The sequence below is a fragment of the Hyperolius riggenbachi genome, chromosome 8 (assembly GCF_040937935.1).
Source record: "Hyperolius riggenbachi isolate aHypRig1 chromosome 8, aHypRig1.pri, whole genome shotgun sequence".
In the NCBI taxonomy this organism is placed as follows: domain Eukaryota; kingdom Metazoa; phylum Chordata; class Amphibia; order Anura; family Hyperoliidae; genus Hyperolius; species Hyperolius riggenbachi.
The window spans coordinates 64481763-64508847 of record NC_090653.1 but is presented as its reverse complement, the minus strand read 5'-3'; the positions used below and the strand labels follow the sequence as shown (position 1 = coordinate 64508847).

General features: G+C 47.6%; 1 protein-coding gene across 1 annotated transcript in view; it reads right to left on the bottom strand.

Annotated features, from left to right (window-relative positions):
- Nucleotides 1-27085, bottom strand: part of CAPNS1 (calpain small subunit 1) — a 66009-nt gene that overhangs the window by 21349 nt on the left and 17575 nt on the right. Inside the window, exon 2 of the mRNA XM_068250526.1 lies at nt 7621-7749. Within this exon, the coding sequence (XP_068106627.1) occupies nt 7621-7736 (116 nt within the window). The 5' untranslated portion in view covers nt 7737-7749. The remainder of the gene's footprint in view (nt 1-7620; nt 7750-27085) is intronic.

Sequence of the window (27085 nt, the reverse complement as noted above, 5' to 3'; positions counted from 1 at the left end):
CCCTTCAGCACCTCCCTTTCCTTAACTTATTTAATGTCCTAACTTGAGGCGATGTGCCTGGATGTGTGTTTTTTTTCTTGTTACTGACCCCTGTGGCCAGGGTCTAATTCAGTGCACTCCCTCCTTCCCCTGTATGTGTTTGCTGTCAGCATGCACACAGCTTATGCTGGTGTATGTGCATGGATGGTGCGCATGGATACATTTCGTTAGCTCCCTTGTGCGATTGGTAAGATGCACTGTCTGTCCCAGGAGAGGACGTCAGGATGTGTGCTCCTAATCCATTGATAGGTTTGATGCAATTAATGTTTTCATGTCTGCCCTATGCATGTTACAGGGCCAGAGTTAGGACACCTATGCTTACCTGGGTACTTCTGCGCAGTATAGGTGACTAAGCATAAGAATGCATTCTTCTGTGAACTAAAACCCCGGCTTTTAACTTAGCTGTAGGGATAACAGTGGTGCCTGGATGAGTGAATCTGTGAATGCATTTGTTTGAACATTTGCATGCGAGAGTGCGAAGGGTCAGTTTTCATATCCCATCACTACAATGTCAATTTAAAGTGAACCTAATGCAGTTTAAAGGAAACAAAAACAAAAAACGAGGGAAGCCTCTGGATAGTCCAGAGGCTTCTAGTGTCCTCCTTGCCCCCAATGTTGCCACGCATCCAGTTCTTTCTATAAAGCAATGTGAATCACGTGCTTCAGGGCAGCAACAAGGCTCCTCCCCCCAGATGTCCCCTTCTTCATACTCCACGTCTCCCCCTCCCTAGATGCATGGCGCTGCTTCACTCACCTGCTCTCAGCGTTCCAGCGATAGGCTCTCCCTGTCCAGCATCCTGTATCCATGGATACAGCGGTGTTTCATGTAAACGGTTACGTGCTGCCGGGTCACATGAAGCACCGTTATAGTCCGAGAGGAATCAGGAATTCACATGTGGCTGGTGATCCCATCACTAATCTGCTGAGAGTGAGTGATGCAGTGCCGGTGCAGCACATACCCAGCATCCTGGGGAACAGATGCAGCAGGGAGGAGATGCTGTCTTGGAGGAAGCAAAGTGTAGTGCCAGTGCCTGCAATACACAGCCCGATGTATCTCTCCTCTCTGGCTTCTTCTTTGGGGTGGGTGGGGGGTTGAAGGGCACACCTCGCAGTGTATTGCTTCAGGCGGGAAAAAGTCTAGAACCGGATCTGCAAACATCGACTCGCTGTACATATCTGACAAGAGCTTGTTGGATCTGTTCTCATGGCTGCGCTCCCAGCCATGTACAAAAAAGACTGCACTGTGCCTGTGGAAGTACAGCCGTGCATGTGCTGTAATTCGAAGCTGCTAGTCCACAAGTGGCTCTGTGCTACTGCGCAGTACAGCCGCACTTGTACACAAAGGAGAGCCAATGCAAAACTTTTAGAGGGTCCCAGGCAGCAGCAGTGGTCTCCAGGAAGATGTGGGAAGCCTCTGGAGGGTCCTCCCCTCTTAGGCAAGTATAAAAAAAAAAAACTATCTTAAAACCACCTTGGGTTTAATTTAATGGAGGAAATCAGCTGTATTAGCTTTGCCCACGCTGTAACTTGTGGTTTCCCACAACGATCTTGTGTAATTAATGTGCCTGACAATTTTGCAGCAACCTGTGTACAGACCGCAAGCTCTACCCTATGGAAAGGGCGAGGAGAGGGCGAAGGGGAAAATCTCACTTGGCAGATTGCTGGAACGAAAGTAACAGAAACAAGGGAATGCTGGTATAGATCATAGACTTATCTGAGTTAATTATGCACAAATATTTTCAGTAGAAATTGCTATAACCGTGCCACGCCCAGCTACTCTACTCTTTCCGCATCTTAAAGGACAACTGAAGTAAGAGGGGTATGGAGGCTGCCATATTTGTTTGCTTTTAAGCAATACCACTGGTAGGGTTTTACTGGCTGGACTGAAGGAAAATTATACCATGGAGGACCCCAACAGCTAAACAAATTTCCTGATGCCGAACAGGAAGTGCCCGTTTCCCCTAGTGTAGAATATGCAGCATTTCCCCACATGGTGGTTCTGGATGGCAAGCAGCAGTGCACCACAGCACACACGCAAATCCCTATAGGTGGGCGTGGCACAGTTACAGTGATTCAGCTGAGTCTTTGCAACAGCACAGCGGTGCATTTGATTCGCAAACGGATGCGGCACCCCAGTAGGAATAAGACCAAGCAGTTTTTGCACCTGTACAATCAAAAAATCTCCACCCACCTGGGAAACAGAGCTAGTCAAACGCTAGCAGCCAATCAGGTGTCAGAAAGCAGTTTTAAAGCCCCATGCACTTATAATTCCCTTCACCACTTCCTCTCTCCCTTTGTGAAATATAAAAAACAGGCAGCACGCCACAGGCAACACTTCAAAGCAGCGCACAGAGAATATCACAAAACCGGTTTAGCCATTCAAATGTCTTTACAGGTGTAGCATTGATGCTCGATTGGGAAGTTGGGATGGTTTGACTTTCTGTAAATGGCACTATATCAAAACATTTAAAAAATGAACAACTATCAAAGAATACATTTTTCTCTGGGCACCATTAATACATAGGAGTGACTTTGTACTAAGGCTGGGTCCACACTAGACCCGGTTGCAGGACGGACACTGCAGTCCGGATCAGGGGAAGTACCCACCGTACTGCAAACTGATGAAAGTGCATCAGTTTTGCATCAGTTTTGCATCAGTTTTGCATCAGTTTTCGTTCAGGTTTTTCCCTGACAGAAAACGTCTCTATCATTAGGAAGGAGTGGGAGGATTTTTTGGGCCAATCATAAAGCTCAGGCTATCCGTTTTCACATCCATTTTTTGCCTGTGGAGCTGGAGATGCGTTTTCTCATTGCTTTCACTACCCCTGCGTGTATCCGTGGTCCTGATCCGTTGCGTGAAAATGCAGCAGGTCCGAACCTTCCGTTCAGGTTTTCAAAACGGATCCCCGCAGACGGATCCATTTTTTACTTGGGTGAGGCTGGCTGCTATTTTAAACATTAGTATCCGGGACTCCGTTTTTCATCAGGTTTGAAAAACGCAGCCACGGATACGTTTCCGGACCTAGTGTGGACGCAGCCTACGACTGTAGCTTAAAAATGAATTTGCCCCTTTTCCCTTGCTATACATGCAGAATGCTATCCCATAAAAGTACTGATGGTGTCTGAGCTTGGAAGAGTTTTTAAAGTAAAGAGCCGGTCTACTCTCCCCCACATCTGTAATTACTCACAAGTGTAATTTGATCTCTCGGCAGTTCTCGGAATTCGGCAGTCCTTGGCCAATATGTAAACACAGGATGTTAACCCTTTGTCTGCTTCCGCAAAGGCAAGAAGTAGACGCTACAGATTTATTGCAGCAGTTCTGAAAGCTGTAACAAAAATGTATTTCTTTAAAGGGAACCTTAACCCTGACAACTAAACCCGGACTTCCATTTTCAGCCGACTGGGAGTCGGCCCCCCGGCCAAGCGTATTCTTCTCCACCTTGCCACCGTCAAGCGCGTCCTGCGCAGGTGCAGTATGCCTGCGCCGGTCGTGCTTGACGGCGGCAAGGCGGAGAAGAATACGCAGCGGGGCCCGGACGACACTTAAGATGAGGGCAAGCCTCGGGTAAATGAAACTTTAGGTGCCAGGGTTAAGGTTCCCTTTAAAGAGCCTATGTTGCCCCATGGTGTGCCTCCAAGACCCCCCTGCGCGCCGCTATACCGTATCGGCGCTACCCTGTGTCCCTTCCCTCCCGCTGATTGGATGGAAGGGACACGAGCGGGTAGCGCCGATACGGAGGAGGCGGGGGGAGCGGCGTTGACGGACAGCACTTAGGTAAACATTGTGCTGGCGACACGCAGCGTGTCACCAGCACTGCGGGGGGTATAGCGGCGCGCAGGGGGGTCTTGGAGGCACACCATGGGGCAACAGAGACTGGTGTTAGTGTGCACAACCAGCCTCTGTGCCCCACTAGCATAATAAAATCCCACCTCTGGTTCTCTTTAAAGGTTATTATGCTGTTATGGACCAAAGAAAAAAAAAAAGTAGTGTGTGCTCAGACTAGGCACTAAAATGGCATAGCATTTGCGCATGTTGCATTTGCTTGCCAGAAAGTGCAGGATCTAAACCTACCTCACTGCTGTTTACTTCAGGAGTTAGGCCTTGCAAAATACTTTTGCACCTCAAAAGGGGTGCCGCGTGTAGGCCTCCTACCCCCAAGAAATAAGGTGCAGTGCAGACACCCCCTCAAGGCATCAACTGCCTGGGAGCGCTGCAAGACCATCCACACTGCCCCCCCCAAAAAATAGGTTCCCTACCTTTGTAAGTTGTGCCCAGCTGCAGGGCCGGTTTAAGCAACAATGGGGCCCCAGGGCAAAATAAACCTGGGGGGGTCCCCCCCAACAGATACCCCGGAGCAAAAATTGGCATTAACCACCCTGGCGTTCTATTAAGATCGCCAGGGCGGCTGCGGGAGGGTTTTTTTTAAATAAAAAACTATTTCATGCAGCCAACTGAAAGTTGGCTGCATGAAAGCCCACTAGAGGGCGCTCCGGAGGCGTTCTTCCGATCGCCTCCGGCGCCCAGAACAAACAAGGAAGGCCGCAATGAGCGGCCTTCCTTGTTTTGCTTACATCGTAGCCATAGCGACGAGCGGAGTGACGTCATGGACGTCAGCCGACGTCCTGACGTCAGCCGCCTCCGATCCAGCCCTTAGCGCTGGCCGGAACTTTTTGTTCCAGCTACGCTGGGCTCAGGCGGCTGGGGGGACCCTCTTTCGCCGCTGCTCGCGGCGGATCACCGCAGAGCGGCGGCGATCAGGCAGCACACGTGGCTGGCAAAGTGCCGGCTGCGTGTGCTGCTCTTTATTTGATGAAAATCGGCCCAGCAGGGCCTGAGCGGCAGCCTCCGGCGGTGATGGACGAGCTGAGCTCGTCCATACCGCCCGGCTGGTTAAGGGACCTTTTTTGCAGCTGGTATAGTCAGGGTTTGAAGCCCCAATCGGTCGGAGCTCCACATTCTGGCTACCCCAGCCTGCATGGGGGACAAGGAGTTAAAAAGTTTCAGGAGGGGGGACCCCACATAATTTTTTTTTAAAAAAAAATCCCACACTCTAATCAAAAAAAAAAAAAAAAATAATTGGGAAAATAGGAAAAAAATGCCAGGGATTTTCATACAGCCATATTGCGGCTGTATAGCAATCCCTGGCCAAAGCGCTGCCGCTGCGTATGGACCCCTGGAAACCACGTCAGGAAATGTATTGCTCTTTCTTGTGATGCATGTAAAATTACACTACCGTTAGGTTTGCTACTAAAAGTGACATTTACCGCATTTAAAAGTATACTTTTTTCCTTCTAAACTTTAAAAATCGATTTTCTCAAAAACTATAAGGTCTTTTTGAAAAATTGTTTTTCCTCTTATTCCCAATGATCTCCTTAACATATCCTGCAAATTTAGGGTTTCTAGAATTTAAGGTGGATTTGCTATTAACCATTAAAGTCGGCTAGTTTTTAAATGTGTATTTTTTTTCCTTTGAAACTTTAAAATAGATTTTCTCAAGAACTATAAGGTCGATTTGAAATTTTTTTTTCCCCTCTTGTAGCCACTGGGGGCCCCTACAAGCTCTTAATGGTAGCGCCGGCCCTGTCCAGCTGTGAGTGTGCAAAATGCATGTGGCCCCCTTGGACAACGTCCACATCTGGGGGGGTGTGGGGGTGTGTACCAGCCATGTTCTCTTGCTTCCCCCCCCCCCCCCCCCCCCGGGCAGTTGCAGCACTCCCAGGCAGTGGATGCGTGTGCGCCATTGGGGGTATAAGGAGGCCTACACGTGGCACCCCTCTTGAGATACACAGAATTTTGTGTGGGCCAACTCCTGCAGGAATAGCAGGCAGGTAGCTTCAGATCCTGCATATTCTAGTAAGCAAACGCAATATGTAAACGCTGTGCTATTTTAAATTAGTCAAGGCAGCCAATATTTATGTCACGTGATGACTGGTCAGAGCACACATCTCTTTACCCTTGTACAGCATATGATTATGCTTTTGCCCATTTTTTTAGAGCAGAGAGGAAGTCCCGAGTTCAGGTCCACTTTAAGGAGTGGATGGAAGACAATTTATGAGGCGCTGTAGGCTGTACACCTACAGTATGTAGGGAATTATCCAGAACATGACCTGTTCCTTAATGCACTGCTATAAAGAATTACCTGTGGTGAACTGACTCAGTTTTCTTCTTTTTCCTAGGAGTGGTGTACCAGGAATAGAGTTCTGGCACCGGCTATACCTACGTGTAGTGGGACCTGACAGGCGTACCTATGAAATTGCCACCGGGAGACTTGGGCCCAGGATTCAGCTGATATACGGTCCCGGTGCACAAGTCCCGGTGGCGTTAATTACTATCCCCCCTCCAGACCGACGTGGATGGTAGGGAATTAAGTAATTCGGCTTCCAGCTATTGCTGGAGGTCAAATTACAGTGTTTTAAAAGTACCTTCAGCTCAGTCTTCTGACGACGTTAAGGTTACTCACTGTGCGCCGCTATAGCCGTAATTCCTATTACGGTCTATTGTGGCGCCGGCTGCACCCGAATTGGCTGCACTGTCTGACAGTGTGGCCTACGGACTCTACATTGTTTTTTCTTCTTGGCCTATTTATAGGTGGCCTCCAAAGTTAAGGTGGACCGAACAAAGAAGAGCTTTTATTAATCAGTTACCAGATTTTTCGGACTAAACCTGGTGCATCTATGGTCCAGGTGCGTCTTGTAGATGTTCTCCCTCAAATGATGCCGTACTCCTCCTGTCCCCCTCAGTGTCCCGTCCCCATATAAATGTAATTAGTGGCAGCCGCTATCATTCACCTCATCATGAGAGGCCGCTGCGATCAGCTCCTGTCCCCCTCGTGTCCTCGGTGTCGTCCTCCCTGTCCTGCTCTACTCTACCTCTGTGCATGTAAGTAGCAGAGTCAGCTGCAGGCATCACTCACCTGATCCTTGGAGCCTGTATGATCAGCAGCTTGTCTCTCTCACTCCTTCCCCCCTAGCTCCGGCACTTCTTGGTTGCATCAGACGCAACCGGCACTAGTGGGAGTGAGTGAAAGAGACAAACGGCTGTGGGGGAGCGGAGCAGGATGCTGAGGGACAAAAGCTGATCGCCGCGGGCTCTCAGGATGAGGTGAGTGATAGTGCCTTCCACTAATTACATTGACACCGGGGAGTGCAGGAGGTCCCAGACATCGTTGCGGGTTGGCGGTTCGTATCGGCGGATTATAGAATGTCAGAGATTCCCTGTGTTTGGACTATAAGATGCAGAAGCTTTGTTTCCCCACTTTTAGGGTAGAAAAAGGTCTCTTGCACAATACATGCGATTACAATTTTTGATTCTGCAAAAAAAGTACTGCATGCTGCTACTTTTTCTTTTAATCAGAATCAAAAATTGGATTGCATATAAAAAAAAAAAAAAAAAAAAAAATTGGAATCGCATGTAGTGTGCAAGAGGCTTTATAGTCCGAAAAAATACTTTAGCCGACACTGGCTAGTGGTTTTCATTCCGTAGCTTCCACCTGTGCTTCCCAACATAGCAGAGGTTTGTAGATTACAAACTCCTTCCAGCTGAACACATATCAAAAAAGCCCATTCAGTATAAAGCCTTACCTCAGTGCGTTAAAAATCCCACCAAAGTTAAACATTCCACCGCCGCCACCACCACCAAATCCTCCTCCGCCTCTTCCTCCTCCTCCACCACCACCATATCGATTTATCAGGAACATGGCGACACTAAACCTGAAATTAGAAAGAAAGGAAAAAAAATTAAAATCAGGAGGAGTGGGGACATCACTGGAGAAGTCACCTGCCAGAATGAAATTATGCTGGACTACACACCTAGCCGCCCACATCGCTCCAACAACCTCCTCCTAACCCCCCCCCCCCCCCCTGCACTCACATGCACGACTACAGGACTTCACTTGAGCTGCCCCCATCCTGCAGAACTCTCTCCCACTGGCCGTCAGGCTTGCCCCCACCTTCAAAGAAGCACCCAAAAAAAAATTATATATATAATCCCTCTCTGCCAAGAACTTCTTGATTCAACCCCTCCTTTCGTATCACCAACCCCTCAGTCTAGATTGTAAGCCTTTGGCAGGGCCCTCTCCCCTTGTGTATCATTCTTGACTGTGTGCACTTTACCCAGAATTATGGGAACTTGTATTATTACTGCTACCATTCCAGTGTATGATCTGGCATTGTAAACTACCTGTATTGTGTTGTGTATCTTATTGATTATCACCTGTATTGTTGTATCTATTGTCCATTACCTGTATTGTGCTGTCACCCTTGTTATTGTCTGTAATCCTATTTATTGTACAGCACCAGGTAATATGTTGGCGGTATATAAATCCAATAAATAATTATTATAGCGAAAGTCCTAGTTCTGCCTCCTGAATTAGTCATAGTTTGTAAAAGGTGAATAGGAGATTATGCCATTACTCACCACTATTTTCATATTTGATGTAACCATTCCAAAGAAATCTCCTTTGGAAAAGTCAGTCACATGACTGTGCACAAAAGTACAGAACTGCCAGAAAAGTGAGAGGGTCTTCCTAGGCACAGAATCTTCACTTGACCCCACCCACCTCATCTCTGCTGTAGAGCACAAGTAGGAGGTGGGTGGGGTCAGCTGTATTCACAAGAAAAGGACCCGTTTCCACTATATCTGAAACGCACAGTTTCGCTGCATGGAGAATGGACGTGGAAACGTTGCCTATTCAGACACCGGCATGCCAACCAAGCCGCTTGCCGGTGTGATTCTAGATGGCACCATCTGTAGTATAAATTAGCTCTTTATTCAGGGATTAAAAGCATTATGCTTCCTGTATACTGCTGGACACAGGAAGCATCGTGCTTTTAATCATTGAGTAAAGAGCTAATTTATACTACAGATGAGGCTGACTCGATTTTTTGAGTGCCCGATGGAGAGTGCAAGAGTGCCTGGGGTCAGAGCCCATCACACGGTGTCCCTCCGTTGGTGCTCGCTACACTGCATTTGATTCTAGATAGCATGCTGCAGTTTTCTGTAGCGCGATTCTGAATCCCTATAGGCCTGCATGGTACGGCTGGGGAGGCATATCAAAAGGGGAAAAGGGGAGGGGAAAACACACACACACACACACAGGAAATACAGAATTTACTTTTGCTAGTAAAACTGAAGCGTCTGATACTCCCCTATGGAGAGGACTATATCTGGATCCAGCTGAGCCATCTCCGTCCCCTACCATTCCTCGTTCCAGCACTGTGTACCCCCCCCCAACACCAAATTCCACATTTGACCAATAAGTCAAATACACCTTTGGGGACCCTTGGAAAGCGCATGTGCAGTATGGAGCCACCCTCCCTCGCAAGCGCTCAGCACACGGTTGCTTCCGAACGCCTCCGAGGGCTACTTGAAGCAGCGTCACTTCACCATGGCACAGCACTGAAAGGAGGGGGCGGAGAGGAGACCAGGGCTGTGGAGTCAGTACAAAAATCTTCCGACTATGAATCAGTTTATGAAACCACCGACTCAGACTCTAGGCACCCAATATTGCTCCAACTCCACAGCCATGGAGGAGACAGGGGAGGCTCTATAGCACAGGTGTCAAACGCAAGGCCAGCGTGCCGAATGCGACCATCCTTGTCAATTTATGTGGCCCTCCAGAGCTTCAATGTGCATCATTGTAAGCAGTAAAAGAAAGACAGTGCATTGCCATCCTGTCCACAGGAACACACTGGTGACAGTGTTCCTGGTTAAACAGCGGCCCAGCAACAACTCACAGGACCCCCCAGATAAATGACCATGAAGCCCCCTTGTGGAATCCCCCTCCCCCAACCTCTTCAGCTTACCAAAAAGACTATAAAGGAAGTGAAGGCTAGAATCCTGCCTTGGGCAACACTGCATCTTCACCCTTTTTCTGCTGAAGTAAGACCGGGGCAGGTAAATAAACGGCTCCACTGCACTACTCTGCAGTAGTTACACCACTTAGTTTGAAGCTAGATTCACAGTGGAACGTTGCGGAGCTGCATTATAAACTCGTATAACGCAACTTATCGCACTGCTAATCCTATGCATCATTCACAGGGTGACGTTATTGTTGCATTGTAACGTGTAGTGTTATGGTTATGCACTGCTGCAGTGAGTTACCTCTAAACGTACGCGTTACCAGGTACAGGAAAGCATACTTTTCATTGCCTGTATGCTTCACTGTACCTACTGTATGCGACGATAATCCATCGATGCAAGTTTCCACCTTTTTTGCTTTGCGTTGTGACAATGCAACGTCCCACTGTGAATAAGCCCTGTGACTGTTCAATACACATTCTAAAGGTGGCCATACACTGTTCGATTTGCCATCAGATCAACCCCTCTCTGATCGAATCTGATCAGAGAGGGATCGAGAGGCTGCCTTTATTGCAAACAGATTGTGAATCGATTTCAGCATGAAACGGATTCACCATCTGTGGAGCTGCCTCTGCATACATTACCTGATCCGGCCGGCGAGAGTCCCCCGGTCTCCGCTGTCTTCTTCTCCGCTCTGGGCTCCAGGGCTGCAGCTTCACTGTACTTCCTGTCCGGGGAAGTTTAAACAGTAGAGGGCGCTCTACTGTTTAAACTTGCTGTCCGGACAGGAAGAAGTGAAGCCTGCTGGAACCCAGCGGAGAAGGAGCAGCGGTGACAGCAGGGATACGCGCTGGCGGAGCAGGTAATGTATTGCCGCTAGTCGGTCATTCGAACGCCGCTATCGACGCCCTCCTGACCCACCGGCGATCAAGCGAAATCTTCCGCACAGTCGGATCGACGGGAACGATCGATTTCGGACGGAAATCGATCTTTCGGTCAGCATTTGCGTAATCATTTCACAGCAGATTCGATCACAGTGATCTAATCTGCTGTATATTGGTGGGAAAACCGTTAAGTGTATGGGCCCCTTTAGACTAGGTTTTAGATTTGAGCCCCTTGAATGATGGAGTTTGACACATCTGATCTATAGGATCCACAGCCTTCCTTGTCCAGATGTAGCTTTGTTTTTACAGATACAGATTTGCTTGAGTTAAGAGGGGAAGCAGGCAGGAATAAAAATATGATAAATCTGAACCTTCCCCAAGATATAAGAATACCGTAAATACAGTATTTTTTGAAGGACCTCCACCTGTGCTGATTTATCATTCTATGGAATTTAGGCCCACAGGCATGTGTAACAATACTGTAAAGACTGTAAAGTGAAATATAATAGGAGAAGAATGCAAATGACAGAATGTTAGCAGAGCCTGCATGCAAAGCAGCTGATCTAAGCCATGTGTTTCATGTTACAGTAGCTGTACAATGCCCCGCCCAGCCTCCCCCGCTCTCCTGTGTGCACACCTGGCTCTAGTGCACAGAATTACAGACAACACAGGATAATCCCTGCCAAATCGGTTACACCGGTAATTAGTGAAAGGTCACAGGGTGCCATTGCTGATGTACAGCTAGAGGAGACCATGCAGCAATTTATACACATTTGTATGTTTATAAGAGGTGTAGACAAAAGAACAAAGATAGCTATAACTAATTTTCTCCTATTCAAAAAGAAAAACAAACAAAAAAAAAAAAAAAGTAATAAACCACATGGCCATCACTAGAAACAATCACAATGGCCTCAATTCACTAAGATCATGCTAGAGATAAGGCAAGAGAAAACGTACCTCCACACGTGAGAGAGTTATCTTACCTCTTCATTCCTTAAAGGGAACCTTAACTGAACGGGGGGTTAAGAGTTTTACTTACCTGGGGCTATTACCAGCCCCCTGCAGCAGTCCTGTGCCCTTGGCGCCGCTCTGGAATCCTCTGGTCCCCCGCTGTCACTCAGTTTCGTTTTTGACGACTCACCAGTCGCCGGCCGCCATGCGTATTATTGGACGCATTCACCAATGCAATTAGCGCTATTGCGGACCGCAACGCGTACAAAAATACGCGTTGCCGCATATCTACGCGTGCGGAATGCGGCAACGCGTATTTTCGTACGCGTTGCGGTCCGCAATAGCGCTAATTGCATTGGTGAATGCGTCCAATAATACGCATGGCGGCCGGCGACTGGTGAGTCGTCAAAAACGAAACTAAGTGACAGCAGGGGACCAGAGGATTCCAGAGCGGCGCCGAGGGCACAGGACTGCTGCAGGGGGCTGGTAATAGCCCCAGGTAAGTAAAACTCTTTACCCCCCGTTCAGTTAAGGTTCCCTTTAAGTTACCTCTCCTGTAGTTAATTTACCTCCTCTGTAGTTATTTTCACATGCAGCTAATTAACTGCCTGTCTTTAACTCTGGAGTTATTTTAAGGATTGGAGAGTTAATTTAAAGACAGAAGAGTTAACTTTAGGCTTGCCTGAGGTAAAATGTTTCCTGAATACTACATGCCTTATCACCATGGTAACAACTCTAGAAGAGTTATTAAAGACAGGAGATAAGTTTAGTGAATTGAGGCCAATGTCTCCCACTGGCTATGGAGCCACATCTACTACAGCTATAATAAGAGGTCATTTCTACGCACAGGCCATATAGGCCACTGTTGCCCTCTCATGCAACACAACTCCTTTAAAGTGGACCTGATCTCTTGCACAGGACACAAGGAAAGCACAGAAATCCACAATGGTTGTGTTTAGAGAGAAGAGCCTGTCTAATTTCCCCTCACCTGGGAGTAATAACAAGTGTAATTTGAGCTCTTAGCTGTGTCAGCTCAGAAGTTCAGCAGACTTGGCAGGCACAGCTAATATGTAAATACAGGAGTTTAACCCTTTCTCTGCTTCCATAAAAGCAGGAATTGTACACACGGCCGGGCTGCGTATGCGCAGTATGCCGTGGCCCTGAGGACTTTACAGGGCAATTTGCGAAGCCTGCAGGCAACAGAGGACAGCAGCGAGGGAGCTATCAGGCCGGAGGGGGCTGGAGGAAGCCCCATGCGGGTATACATTTTTCTCAATTTTATTTAAAGCACCCAGGAAAAGCCAGAATAATTGCTTGGAGGAGTTCATCCCAAGGGCCACCCAGGCCCCAAGAAAGACTTGTTTTTGTAATGGATCAGGACAGGGTCCCTTGAACCTGTAGTCAGCATAGGCACAGTAGCAGGGATTAGCAGACGACTCCTAATGCAGCCTAATCAATTGCTATCCTGGACACGTCTGCACTGATACACACCTATTTAGAAAAATGTAGAGACATGTACCTGTTGCACTGGTTTTTCAGGAATGCAGAGAGCGTAGACCACTCCCTGCTATAAAGATGATCACCCCTCCACAACCACCAACCAGCCTCTCTCCCCTAAGGGTGAAGTGCGCCATATCCTGACCATACGCGTACAGCTACTGCTCAGCTATACATTTCTGTGTTTACAGGAAACATGAATAGGTGACAAACAGGACAAGATGGATGTCAGATGGAGGCACAGGCTGGAGTAGCCACACTAATTGCGTCCACTGAAATTCGTGCGATTTGGTGATTCAAATGAAACTGCACAAAATCAAAATGTTTGCTTCAAGATGAATGAATACCTTTATGGATACTGAATGCGCAAACAAAATTTAAAGAAGAAGATTGAAAATATTAGCACAATGCATTGACCAACACCATTTCACACCATGCGCAAGCACACATCTTCTATAGATGTTCAGATTACAGTTCATCCATGTGCTTCGCTTTGTATTTTGCCCATTTTAATGTGTACCTTAAAGGACAACTGAAGTGAGAGGTATATGGAGGGTGCCATATTTATATCCTTTTATGCAATACCAGTTACCTGGCAGCTCTGCTGATCCTCTGCCTCTAATATTTTTAGCTATAGCCCCTGAACAAGCATGCGGCACATCAGATGTTCATGACATTCATGTTAGATCTGACAAGATTAGCTGCATGCTTATTTCTGGTGTTATTCAGACACTACTGCAGCCAAAATGGATCAGCAGGGCTGCATGCAACTGGTGTTGTTTAAAAGGAAATAAATATGGCAGCCTCCATGATCTCACTACAGTTGTCCTTTAAAGGGAAGGTCCAAGGAATTTTTTTATTTTTTTTAAAGGCTCTACTTTCCCCCCCATCTACTTATCCAGTCCCTGGTAAACAATATGTCCCTCGCTGCAGCGCCGGTGTCCCAGAATCCCCTCCGTTGGAGATGCCGACCTCACTAGGTCGGCATGGGCATAGTCTGCACCTGCGCGAGCACACGATCACGTGGCCCGACTACCGCGCCTCCACAGAACACTCACGGCCACCGGGGCACGCGCACGGGCTTGCCGGAGGTGCAGAAGATGCTGACCTGGCGAGGTCGGCATCTCCAGCAGAGTGGATCCCATAACACTGGAGCTGTGGCGAGGGACATATTGGCTACCAGGGGCTGGAGGAAGTCCCAGGTAAGTTTTTTTTAATCATCATTATTATTAATGTCCACGGATGTGTCTTTAAGGCTTGGATCCCATTTGCTAGTGGCCAGAACAGGTGAAGCAGACAATTTTCACATTGCATCCGTACGCATTGCACCATAGTTGAGATGGCCAATACAATTAGGGTTCTTTTTTACTACGAAATGCAAATGCGTTTCTTTCCAATTTTTTCACAGCCACAATCCAGCGCAATTGCAGTGATTTTTCTGCTGGGGGGGGGGGGGGGGGGGGGGAATCAATTTTTTTTCTACGCTGTGTCTTTGCATGCATTTCACCTTTGCATTTTTTCAGGCCTTTTTGGTTCATTTGCGTCTTGTACCATTTCCCCTAATTAGTGATGTGAAATACAGTATCATATTTGAATTTTAAAAAAATGCATGAAAATACATTCTTCTGCAACTCCATTAAGATACAACATGTGCATTTACATGCATTTTTGAAAATATAGATAGAGATCTATCTATGTTTAGATTGCTCTGTTTAACTGGTTTTATCGAAAAACTGGAAAGTCAAATCTTGCAATGGCAGCTATGCTCCGCTTCACCCAAAACCCTTACAGTATTTACATTTATTTTAGTTTGGTGTTTTTGTTGCAGTCAGTATCCTCATTAGGAAGTATGTCCCTCATTTCCTGTGCAGACAGGAAGTGGTTAAATGTATTCAACAAAGAGAATTAAAATGATGAAGAAAAAAATGTTTCTTGCTTGCAGGATAAGCAGCAGGCTTTTTAATCATATTAAAAAAAACAAACAACAGCTGCCACTCACTTCCTTTCCATTTTAACACCCGGCCTAAGCACAAATCCTAGCCCTTAGCTTCATGGAGACATGAGGTAAATGGATTTTTCTCCAGTCATGGCATAGTCAATACGTAGCAAACGGGCAGAGGCTATAATCCCTTGTTGCCACTCTAGCCAAAAGGAAAAAAAATGATTTGGCTGGTATTGGGTTTTAACATACTTAGGAGAATAGTTACGAAGTACTTCAGGGGATTTGACCATTGCTTGTGGTGTTTAGGCCTGTGGCGTCAGTACAAAAATCATCTTGCTCTGAATCCGAGACTCAGTCAACAGCCCTGATGAGGGTAGCAAGTTCTTTCGGTGAGAGTTTTCTACACGCATGTGTGTCACAGTGGAATGCTACTGCGATCTCTATGACAACCAAAACATCTTTCGCCGTCCTATGTTATAAGGATGAGATTCTTCCATAATCGATATGTGACACCACCTGAATAAAAAGGGAGTAATGCCCATCTGTGACTGTCACGGCTGAGTCCTGTGTCAGCTGCAGCTCCCCGACTAGAAGACCAGTGGATTATTGGAAGGAATGTGGTAATGGTTACAACAGCTCAGCAGTTCTGTTCTGCTGCAGGAAAGTCCCAGTAGTTTTCTCTAGTCATACAAGAGAGGCACTTCAATATTTTACATTTACTCTTAGAGTAGAGTAAAGTCAGAGCCGGGAAATCTTCCCAAAAAAGTACAACAATTTCCTGAGGAAATTAGCTTTCGGTCAAACTTTTAAATTGCAGTTTTAGTTTCCAGTAGAACTTTCACAGCAACAACCTAGTGAGGGAGATTAGAACACCCATTATGGAGTACAGCGTTCAGGAACCCCGAGGAAGCCTCATGCAATGTAAACAGATCACACAATAACAGACTTCACCCTGGGAAGCGGATGGAAAGTGCTTAAAAAGGAAAACCGAGGTAAAATAAAGGGGGGGGGGGGGGAGAGGCGCTGAACCCACACAGAAGTGTACAAAAGTGTGGGCATGTTTGCAGACACTAAGGGCCCATTTCCACTGAATACGAATTTGTATTCTGATTTTCCACATCAAAACTGAACCCATTACATGTCAATAGAGTGATTTCAGTTGAACGCAAATTTTCAGATGTGAAAAATTATAGATTGAATGCTGCACATTTCGGCAGCATGCCCATATTAGATTAAATTTGCAATGGCGATTTCTGCATTTGTAAGCAGGGCTGTGGAGTCTGTGTCGGAGTCGTGGAGTCAGAGTACTTTTGGGTGCCTGGAGTCCACAAAAATGAAATAAACCAATCAAAATTAGCTACTTGTGCTGCTTCAATAAAGCAGTCCCCGGATTTTTAAAGTCAGATATACAAATTGATTGTGACTGTACAGGGAGTGCAGAATTATTATTAGGCAAATGAGTAGATTGACCACATCATCCTCTTTATGCATGTTGTCTTACTCCAAGCTGTATAGGCTCGAAAGCCTACTACCAATTAAGCATATTAGGTGATGTGCATCTCTGTAATGAGAAGGGGTGTGGTCTAATGACAACACCCTATATCAGGTGTGCATAATTATTAGGCAACTTCCTTTCCTTTGGCAAAATGGGTCAAAAGAAGGACTTGACAGGCTCAGAAAAGTCAAAAATAGTGAGATATCTTGCAGAGGGATGCAGCACTCTAAAAATTGCAAAGCTTCTGAAGCATGATCATCGAACAATCAAGGGTTTCATTCAAAATACTCAACAGGGTCGCAAGAAGCGTGTGGAAAAACCAAGGTGCAAAATAACTGCCCATGAACTGAGAAAAGTCAAGCGTGTAGCTGCCAAGATGCCACTTGCCACCAGTTTGGCCATATTTCAGAGCTGCAACATCACTGGAGTGCCCAAAAGCACAAGGTGTGCAATACTCAGAGACATGGCCAAGGTAAGAAAGGCTGAAAGACGACCACCACTGAACAAGACACACAAGCTGAAACGTCAAGACTGGGCCAAGAAATATCTCAAGACTGATTTTTCTAAGGTTTTATGGACTGATAAAATGAGAGTGAGTCTTGATGGGCCAGATGGATGGGCCCGTGGCTGGATTGGTTAAGGGCAGAGAGCTCCAGTCCGATTCAGACGCCAGCAAGGTGGAGGTGGAGTACTGGTTTGGGCTGGTATCATCAAAGATGAGCTTGTGGGGCCTTTTCGGGTTGAGGATGGAGTCAAGCTCAACTCCCAATCCTACTGCCAGTTTCTGGAAGACACCTTCTTCAAGCAGTGGTACAGGAAGAAGTCTGCATCCTTCAAGAAAAACATGATTTTTCATGCAGGACAATGCTCCATCACACGCGTCCAAGTACTCCACAGCGTGGCTGGCAAGAAAGGGTATAAAAGAAGAAAAACTAATGACATGGCCTCCTTGTTCACCTGATCTGAACCCCATTGAGAACCTGTGGTCCATCATAAAATGTGATATTTACAAGGAGGGAAAACAGTACACCTCTCTGAACAGTGTCTGGGAGGCTGTGGTTGCTGCTGCACGCAATGTTGATGGTGAACAGATCAAAAACACTGACAGAATCCATGGATAGCAGGCTTTTGAGTGTTCTTGCAAAGAAAGGTGGCTATATTGGTCACTGATTTGTTTTGTTTTTGAATATCAGAAATGTATATTTGTGAATGTTGAGATGTTATATTGGTTTCACTGGTAAAAACAATTGAAATGGGTATATTTTTTTTTTTGTTAAGTTGCCTAATAATTATGCACAGTAATAGTCATCTGCACACACAGATATCCCCCTAAAATAGCGAAAACTAAAAGCAAACTAAAAACTACCGTACTTTCAAAAATATTCAACTTTGATATTATTGAGTTTTTTGGGTTCATTGAGAACACTGTTGTTCAATAATAAAATTATTCCTCAAAAATACAACTTGCCTAATAATTCTGCCCTCCCTGTATATGATGTGTACACAGGAATCTCTTATACATACTAAACAACATCTATGCTGTAAGAATAAAGCCTGATGTGTAGCCGTATCACTAAGATGGTCAATGAGATGGAAATAATTCTACGTTGATGCTGATTTATGCAAATGTATGCACTCCCTTTGCTGATGAAATCAAATCATTCGATGTCAAAATTTGGTTTGGTGACTACGAATTAAATGGTACCCGAGACAGATGAAAAGAAGTTTTATACATACCTGGGGCTTCTTCCAGCCCCCTTCAGTCTAATCAGTCCCTCGCTGTCCACCTCCACCACCTGGATCTTCTGCTACGAGTCCTGGTAATTCAGCCAGTCAGCGCAGTCCGGCCGCATGCCGCTCCCACAGCCTGGAACATTCTGCACCTGCGCAATAGTGCTGCGCAAGTGTAGTACGCTCCCGGAGGCGTGTGCATGCGCACTACGCCAGACTGGCTCAAGTACCTGGACTCATAGCAGAAGATCCAGGTGGCGGAGGATGGTAGTCTACATATCCTCACTTCAGTTATCTTTTAAAATTCCTAAGCGTTGGCAATTAAGAGACGAAATTCATGTTACATACTTTCAATCAACAAGATTGTAATATGCAAATTAGAGGAGTCTGTGGAATCCTAAACTGAGGAGTCGGAGGATTTTTGTACAGACTCCACAGCCCTGTTTGTTAGAGTATGGTTCGCCTCGCTCCCACAAGATGTCACTCCTGTGCTTCTCTATTGCCTTCCCCCATAGGAACAGTACAAATTGCTAGCCTGCAGGCTAGTAATTCATCTGTCAGCCTCAGCCCTGCAATTTTGCCTAAGGGTAACGATCCCTGCTGAGCAACACCAGGGCAGGATCATACACAATGCAACCTAGGCCGTTTTCTAGGGCCAAGTGGGTGTCAAGGGGCCCAGCTGCCCCCTTTTTAGACCCATTTCTCACCTCACATTACCAGAAAGTTCATCATAGGGACCACAACTATTACCTTGCACCCCATTTAAACTTAACCTAAATCTGGGCGACATTGATCTTGCTTGTGTAAATAAATATGTCAGCTTCCATATCCCTCTCACTAAAATAATTGGTTCCTGTTATTAGCTACAAGGTGAAGAATTCACATGAAGTCAGCTCGGGTCACTGTTGGACAGAGAAGTATAAGCTGCAGTCAGGCACCGTCAGGTCATTGTTGAGAAGCCCACAGGTATTAAACAAGTTTTTCTAACCTGCCCAGTCAACTTTTCCCACACCCACCAAACCAAACAGAACTAAGCTGGAATAACAGGCAGACATAATCACATCACTGAGCCTGGCAATCTGTTCTGCAGGTTGCCTGTCTTCCAATGCATCCAGCTAGCCCTCCCACAGGGGATCCTGCTGCTGGAGAAAGACTAGGAGCAGAGGTGGCCATACTCTGATCATAAAGGGGCCCATACGCCTACCGATTTTCCAACCGATATACAGCAGATTCAATCACTGTGAACGAATCTGCTGTGAAATCGTTGCGCAAACGTTGACAGATTGCTTTCCGACCGAAATCGGTCGTTCCCGTCATTCCTGTCAGTGTGGAGGATTTCACTCGATTGCCGGCGGCTCGGGAGTGCGTCGATAGCGGTGTTCGAATGCCCGACGACCGACGCAATACAGTGGCAGTACATTACCTGTCCCGCCGGCGCGTGTCACCGCTGCTCCTTCTCCGCTGGGCTCAGAGTCCGGCAGGCTTCACTTCTTCCTGTCCCAGCAGGTCAGATAATGTATGCGGGCGGCGGCTCCACAGATTGTGAATTGATTTCAGCATGAAACCGATCACAATCTGTTTGCAGTAAAGGCAGCCATACGATCCCACTCTGATTCGATCAGAGAGGGATCTATCTTTGGTCGATCTGATGGCAAATCGACCAGTGTATGGCCACCTTAAGCAGTTTAGACTAGTCTATTGATGGTTTGGTGTAATGTTTTCAGAATCAGAATCATTTATTTCGCCAAGCACGACTAGGTCGTGCCCGGAATTGGGTTTGGCATACAGGGCACAATACACAATATAATGTTATACAAACAATACAGTACAGATACAGTTCCATACACAATTACGCTACTGCTATACAACGTTTTAACCTTGGTCTGCAATAAGTCATCAGTTCATCAATCCTCCATGATTTCGCATTATCAGCCCATGGTTTTCTACCTATTGCGTAAGGTGCATCAGTACAGTCGGGTTCTGTGTAGGGAGTTTGTGAAGAGAGTTCAGAGAGTAAGAAGCTGTTCCTGTGCCTTGAGGTCCTGGTGGTAATGGACCTGAACCTCTGGCCTGAACGGAATCGGCTGAAAAAGCGGTAACCTGGATGAGAGGGATCGCTAGTAATCCTCAGTGCTCTGGAACGCAGTCTGGAATTGTAGAGGAGGTCCAGGGGGGGGAGGCGGTTTCCCGATTATCCTCTCCGCTGATCTTATCACCCTCTGTAGTTTGTATATGTCACTGGCGGAAGAACCAGCATACCAGGCCAGGATAGAGGAGCAAAGTACGGATTCGATTGTGGCGGAATAGAAACTCGTCAGCAGTTTCCGGGACATACCAAACTTCAGTTGGCGGAGGAAAAAAAAGCCTCTGCTGCGCCTTTCTCTGTGTGGATGTGGTGTTGGATTTCCAGGTTAAGTCCTTGGAGATGGTTGTGCCCAAGAGACATGCACAGGGGACTATTTCCACTTCCAAGCCATCGATGCAGATTGGGGGTAGGAGGGCGGGGGCGCATTTCCTAAAGTCAACAACCACCTCAACGGTTTTTGCGGTGTTGAGGACCAGGCCATTTTCCCTGCACCAGTGGCAGATTCTCTTAACCTGGTGGCGGTACTCCTGCTCTTCATTTTTGGTAATGAGGCCCACTATGGTGGTATCGTCAGCGAACTTGATCACTTGGACAGAGTCTGACGTGGATCTGCAGTTGTTCGTATACAGGGAGAATAAAAAAGGCGACAGTACACATCCCTTAGGGGCCCCCGTATTGGTGATCCTCGGTTTTGAGAGGATAGGGCCTAGTTTAACAGCCTGGGATCTGTTACGTGATCCACAGGCGCAGGGTAGGATGGACCTCTAGTGTGGCCAGGTTCTTCTGAAGTATTTGGGGACTGATGGTGTTGAACGCCGAACTGAAGTCGAGTAGGAGGATCCTGGCGTATGAGTCTGGTTTCTCCAAGTGGTCGTTGACCAGCTCCAGGCAGAGGTTTATGGCGTCGTCCGTGGACCTGTTTGCTCTGTAGGCAAACTGGAACGGATCCATCAGTGGTTCCGCAGAGGCTTTTAGGAGGGGCAAAACCTCTCTTTCAAAGGTTTTCATGATGACAAAAGTGAGAGCCACGGGCCTGAAATTATTGAGGTCAGACAGGGATGGGGACAGGGATGATGGTTGACCTCTTGAAACACCCTGGAACTTTGCCTGCCTGGAGCGATATGGTGAAGATGGAGGAAAGAACAGGAGCGAGCTGCTGTGCACACGATTTCAGGCAGGATGGTGACACTCCGTCTGGGCCTGGGGCTTTCAGAGCATTTATGCACAGCAGGTGACGCAGAACATCATCCTCGTTCACCTCCAGAGGGGGTAGATTTGGATGCCGGATATCTGAGGCAGAGGAAGGGGCAGGTGGCTCTGGTGGTGCCGCCTGGTTCTCAAATCTGCAGTAAAAATCACTGAGGCTCTCGGCAAGCTCAGTGCTGGGAGTTGCGTGCTGAGGGTGCTAGTGGCGGCCTTAAGCCCCTTCCAGACAGCTCGAGAGTTGTTCGAGGAGAGGTTCTTCTCCACTTTTTCTGCATAGCTCCTTTTGGCCACTCTCAGTTCCCTGTTCAGGGTGTTTTTTGCTCTCCTGTATTCCTCCTTCTTGCCGGACTTATGCGCTTTTTCCTTGTACCTTCGCAGTTGTCGTAGTTTATTGGAGAACCAAGGTTTGTCGTTCGGGTACAGTCTAAGGGTTTTCGTTGGTATACAGTGATCCTCGCAGAAGCTAATGTACGAAGACACGTTGTCCGCCCACTCGTCTAGGATCAGCGATTCCAGGGCCTTCCAGTCTGTACAATCTAAGCAGGCTTGAAGTTGAAGTTTGGCATCCTCTGACCATACCTTGGTGGACTTCAGGACCGGTGTTGCAGTTTCCAGACGTCTCTTGTACGTGGGTATCAAGTATATGAGGCAGTGATCAGATGAGCCTAGTGCTGCCCACGGAGTCACCTTGTACACGTCTTTCAGGACTGTATAGCAATGGTCTAGTGTGTTGGGGTTTCTGGTGGGGCAGGTGACATGCTGATGGTAGCGTGGCATCTCCTGGTGGAGGTTTGCCTTGTTGAAGTCCCCCTTGATGATGAACAGCGAGTCTGGAAGAGCCGTCTCCCACTGTGTGATTATGTTGCTGAGATCGCGTATGGCGGTCTTAGTCTCAGCATCCGGTGGGATATACACGCTGACGAGGACATAGGAGGAAAACTCCCTGGGTGAATAAATTGGCCTGCAGTTTACCAGGATGATTTCGAGATCTGGGGAGCATTTCTTGGCAAGTATAGAGGTATTAGGGCACCAAGCAGAGCTGATGTAAAAACAGATGCCACCTCCCTTACTTTTCCCGGACAGGGTGGTGTCGCGGTCTGCCCGGATAAGGCTGTAGCCTGGGAGATGTAGGGCACTGTCAGGGATGTCGTCGTGGAGCCATGTTTCTGTGAAGCAGAAGACTGGAGTGTTGCTGCCCAGTTCCTTCTTGTTACTGAGGAGCCTTAGTTTATCCAACTTGTTGGGAAGGGAGCGAACGTTTGCTAGGAGGACTGCGGGGATGGCTGACCGCAAGCCCTTCCTTCTCAGCCTCACTTTGGCACCCGCTCGAAAGCCTCTTTTCCTCGGGTCATTTCGGGGCACAGGCACTGGGGTAATGAGCTCCTGGATGTGGCTCCAGACAGAGTCGTATAGGAGTTTGCCCTCGGGGGGCTGGGCTGTGCTACAGTCCCATTCGAGGAGCTTTGCCCTGGAGAAAGTGGTGCGTGGGGGGGGGGGGGGGGGGGGGTGGCAAGGAAGGCATGGATGTGCAAGGAAAAGGTGCATGGAGCATAAGAGGTTCATGCCTCTGCATACAGCCCATACTTTGGAGTTCCCACCGCTTCCCACCAGTTCACCAGCCAGGAGTGCAGTGCAATATCAGATCGCACCCACCGTCCATCAAGCAATGCAACACCAGATCATTCCCCAGCTCATCAAGTGGTGCAAATATCAGATCGCCCTCCACAGTCCACCAGCAGTGTAATATCAGAACACCCCTGCAGTCTATCAAGCAGTGCAAATATCAGATCGCCCCCACAGTCCATCAATCATTGCAAATATCATCGCCCCCACAGTCCATCAATCATTGCAAGTATCAGATCGCCCCCACAGTCCATCAAGCAGTACAATACCTGACAAATATCAGATCAGATCACCCCCACAGTCCGTCGAGCGATACGATACCAGATCAGATCACCCCCACAGTCAGATAGCCCCCACAGTTAGAGGGCAGGCGGGTGCCTCGCATTAAGAGAGGTTGAAGCACAGCAGTTCAAGTTCCTTCCTCAGTGCAGCAGCTAGCAGCAACGGAGTTGTGATTACCTGTGTCCGGGTCAGGAGGTAGAGCTCCTCTCCTTGGGCCTGTGGTTCCCGGTGTGTGAAGCGGTGGTGGAACCGGAGACCACGTGCTGCAGCGGTGGTGAGGGCAGGAGCACGTGTGCGGGCCCAGGGATCTTGGCTGATGGAGGGGGATTCGCAGGAGCCATGTGGGAGGGCCTGACTCAGCCGGCTGCCTGATGGAGCAGATTCCAGTGCCCTGATCCGGCAGCGGCTTGCACAATCCAATGCGATGTGAGGGCCGCAGCGGAGGACGGAGCCACTTGGGTGGGCTGACAATGGTTGTCGTGGCGGAGGACGGCTGGAGCTTGGCGGAGGTTGTGGCTAGCGGTCGGCCAGGAATGGATGTCCGCGATAGCGGCACAGGCTCACCTGCTTCTGCCGAGGGGAGCCCCTGGGTGTTGTGCAGCGAGAGTCCAGCACGCTGTCAGCCCTGCCACAGAAACTCAGGGAGCGGTGCCAGCGGGACCCCAGGAGAAAGTTTGCCGAGTGGTGCTGCTGACTGTCGGGACTCGGGAAACAAGGCCACATGAGGAAGCAAGGCTCACCTGCACCCCACTTCACTCCCAATTTCCACGCAGAGCCCTAGAACCGAGTGTGCTATGCAGTCTCCGTTGAGCACACAGGTAGAAAGTAAGAAGATAGGTTAAAAAAAAGGTGGAAAAGTAGAAAGATTCAGGGCCCCTGTATGCCGAGGCAGCCTCCCGGTGCCATTTTGTGACCTGGTCTAAAACATTCGGTAATTAGGTCGGTAAAGCAGGGGAAATGATCAAAAGATGCAATTCACAAAGGCAGACAAAGATTAACCACGCCCACTTTTTCTGACAGAGAATAGACAAGCTGATTTCTGTCAGTCATAGCTACTCGTTTGTGAATTGCATCTTTTGATAATCTCCCGTTTTACCGACCTAATTACCGAATGTTTTAGACCAGGTCTAAAACATTTGGTAATTAGTGAATTCCCTTTTGATGCAACTGATTTATACCAAACCATCAGTAAACTAGGCTAAACTGCTTAGTGAATTGAGGCCAATAAATGTGCACCAATTTGCAACAGATTTCAGTAAAAAAATAAATAAAAAAAATCTATTAAAATCCGTACAGCTGCCACCGCCGGCCAGGCCTCCAATCTAATGTGCCATCTCCTGGACGGTGCAAAGTGCTGGCCACGGCATATATACTCACCTATCCTCTGGCGCGCTTCTCACCGCCAGGGTGCCTGTACCCTAGGGCTGAACGACTTATCGTTTGGAGACCAAAATCAGGATTTAGGACAATAAGATCACGTGAACGTCAAAGCTGCGGGTTTTTTTTAAACCTCCTGGGCAGTATGCCCGAGACCGTGTTCGGGCTAGAAAAATTTGCTGAATGCGGTATACCCGACAGCGTCAGGCATAACACTTAGGAGGTTTTCTAATGCCTTATGCATCTCCAGAATAGGTTAGCTAGCTATAAGTGCTCCAGTACTCATTTACTAGCTATAGGAGCTCCAGTACAGGTGTCTCCCCTCAGTGATCACCTCCCTGCCGCAATTCCCCCCCCCCTTCCTTCTGCAGTAATAGAGATAGTACAGGATCCCCCCTGCAGCATGGTCTCTCCCTCTCTCTCTACAGCAATAGTGGGCAGCCAGTGCCGCTACTCACCAGCTTCAAGCCATGATGATCGCTCCACCAGCTACAGTCTCCTCTGTCCACGGTACCACATCATCAAGCTGCGCCCCGAAACTGTAGACAGAGAGGACCGGAGCTGGTGGTGAGATCTACGTGGGGAAGAGGCATGGTGAGTAACAACACCGGCTGCCTGCTATCGCTGCAGAGGGAGGGAGAGATATTGGGGGGGGGGGGATCCTGTAGTGCGACACCTATACTGGCTACCCTGTACTGTGGCTCAGCCACCTATGTCATTTTCTGTCAATGCAGGTTTGTAAATTTTACAGTACATTGCTAATTTAGCTCTAAATTTTGATTTGAAGAAAATCGTGAATTGAAATCGCAATTTCTGACAATAGCAATTCAACTTTTTCCTAAAATCGTTCAGCCCTACTGTAACCTATGGCACAATACATGACCACATACATACAGTCGAGTCACAAGACACAAGCACTCCGGCGGTTATGGAGAGAAGACACAGGAGGAGCACGCCAGCAGACAGGTGACTATGTGCACTGCTGCAACACTCCACGGGTCCAGGAGAGCACATTCTAGAGGGGGGGGGGGGGGGGGTGTCAGTTGGTCATAATAAAGTTTACCACCATGCACCCGACTGCCCCCTTTCCACTTTCCAGGGACTGTGGTTAGGCACAACCGGGGGGGGGGGGGCTTTAAGGGTTCGGCATCAGTAGAGGGAGGGTTCTGTGTCACGTCTGTTCATCAAGCTTGACGAGAAATATAAAAAAAAGCAAAACCATCCTAAACCCACACATCCACACATCTCCCAGTTGATCCATGGGAAAGCAAAAAAAAAAAACAAAAAAAAACCCTTACAAGGCATGGGCCCATTGGCCTTAAAAAAGGGAAAAAATTCCTTCCCGACTCCAGATGGCAGTCAGATAAATCCCTGGATCAACTTTCCTAGTAAATTATAGCCGTGGATGCCCTTCAAGGCAAGCATCTAAGCCCTCTTAAAATGCAGATATAGAGTTTGCCATAACTACTTGAGGTAAGATATTAGGTCATAGTAAAAATATTAGCAAAGATTACCAATATTTTACTATCGGCAAAATCTGTCACCCTTTTGTCCAGGCCCCTTTATTACTTGTACTCTGTACAGTTTCCATGGTTGGTCCTGTGTACACCTGCTTTAGATTACAGTCATCACATTGTGATTCCACTCCCAGCAAACATGGCATGTGTGGGAACAGCTTTACTCTGTGCTAAAGGTAGACATAAATGCAAATAGATGTACGGGGATTTCCAGCATTCGCTGGTCTTACACCAGGCAATTATCTGCAAAGCTAAACACTAATTGATCTCTATCCTACAGACAAGCAGCATGCGGCCTGCACAGAGCACCTTGCAGGACACAGAGACGGAATCGCTGGTCAGTTCCTGCAGATTCCTTGCAAACCTGACACCTACGCGCATCACAGTACATAAACTCAGGAAACTACCGCTCAGGTTACCTATTGTGATCACACCCTGGACAAACAACAGTGCACAGCAGCAAAGCAGGGAAAATACATCTACCTATGGACACTATGGGGTTCATTTTCCAAAGCTGAACACATTCAGGGAATAAGTGGTGTGTGAAAATGTTTTGCGATTGCTTCGGGTGACAGTTTATATGCAATTCTTGTGCAGATGAGCTCTTTGATTGGCTTTTGAACAACCCATATTGTCCAATTTAAAGGGGCACTATG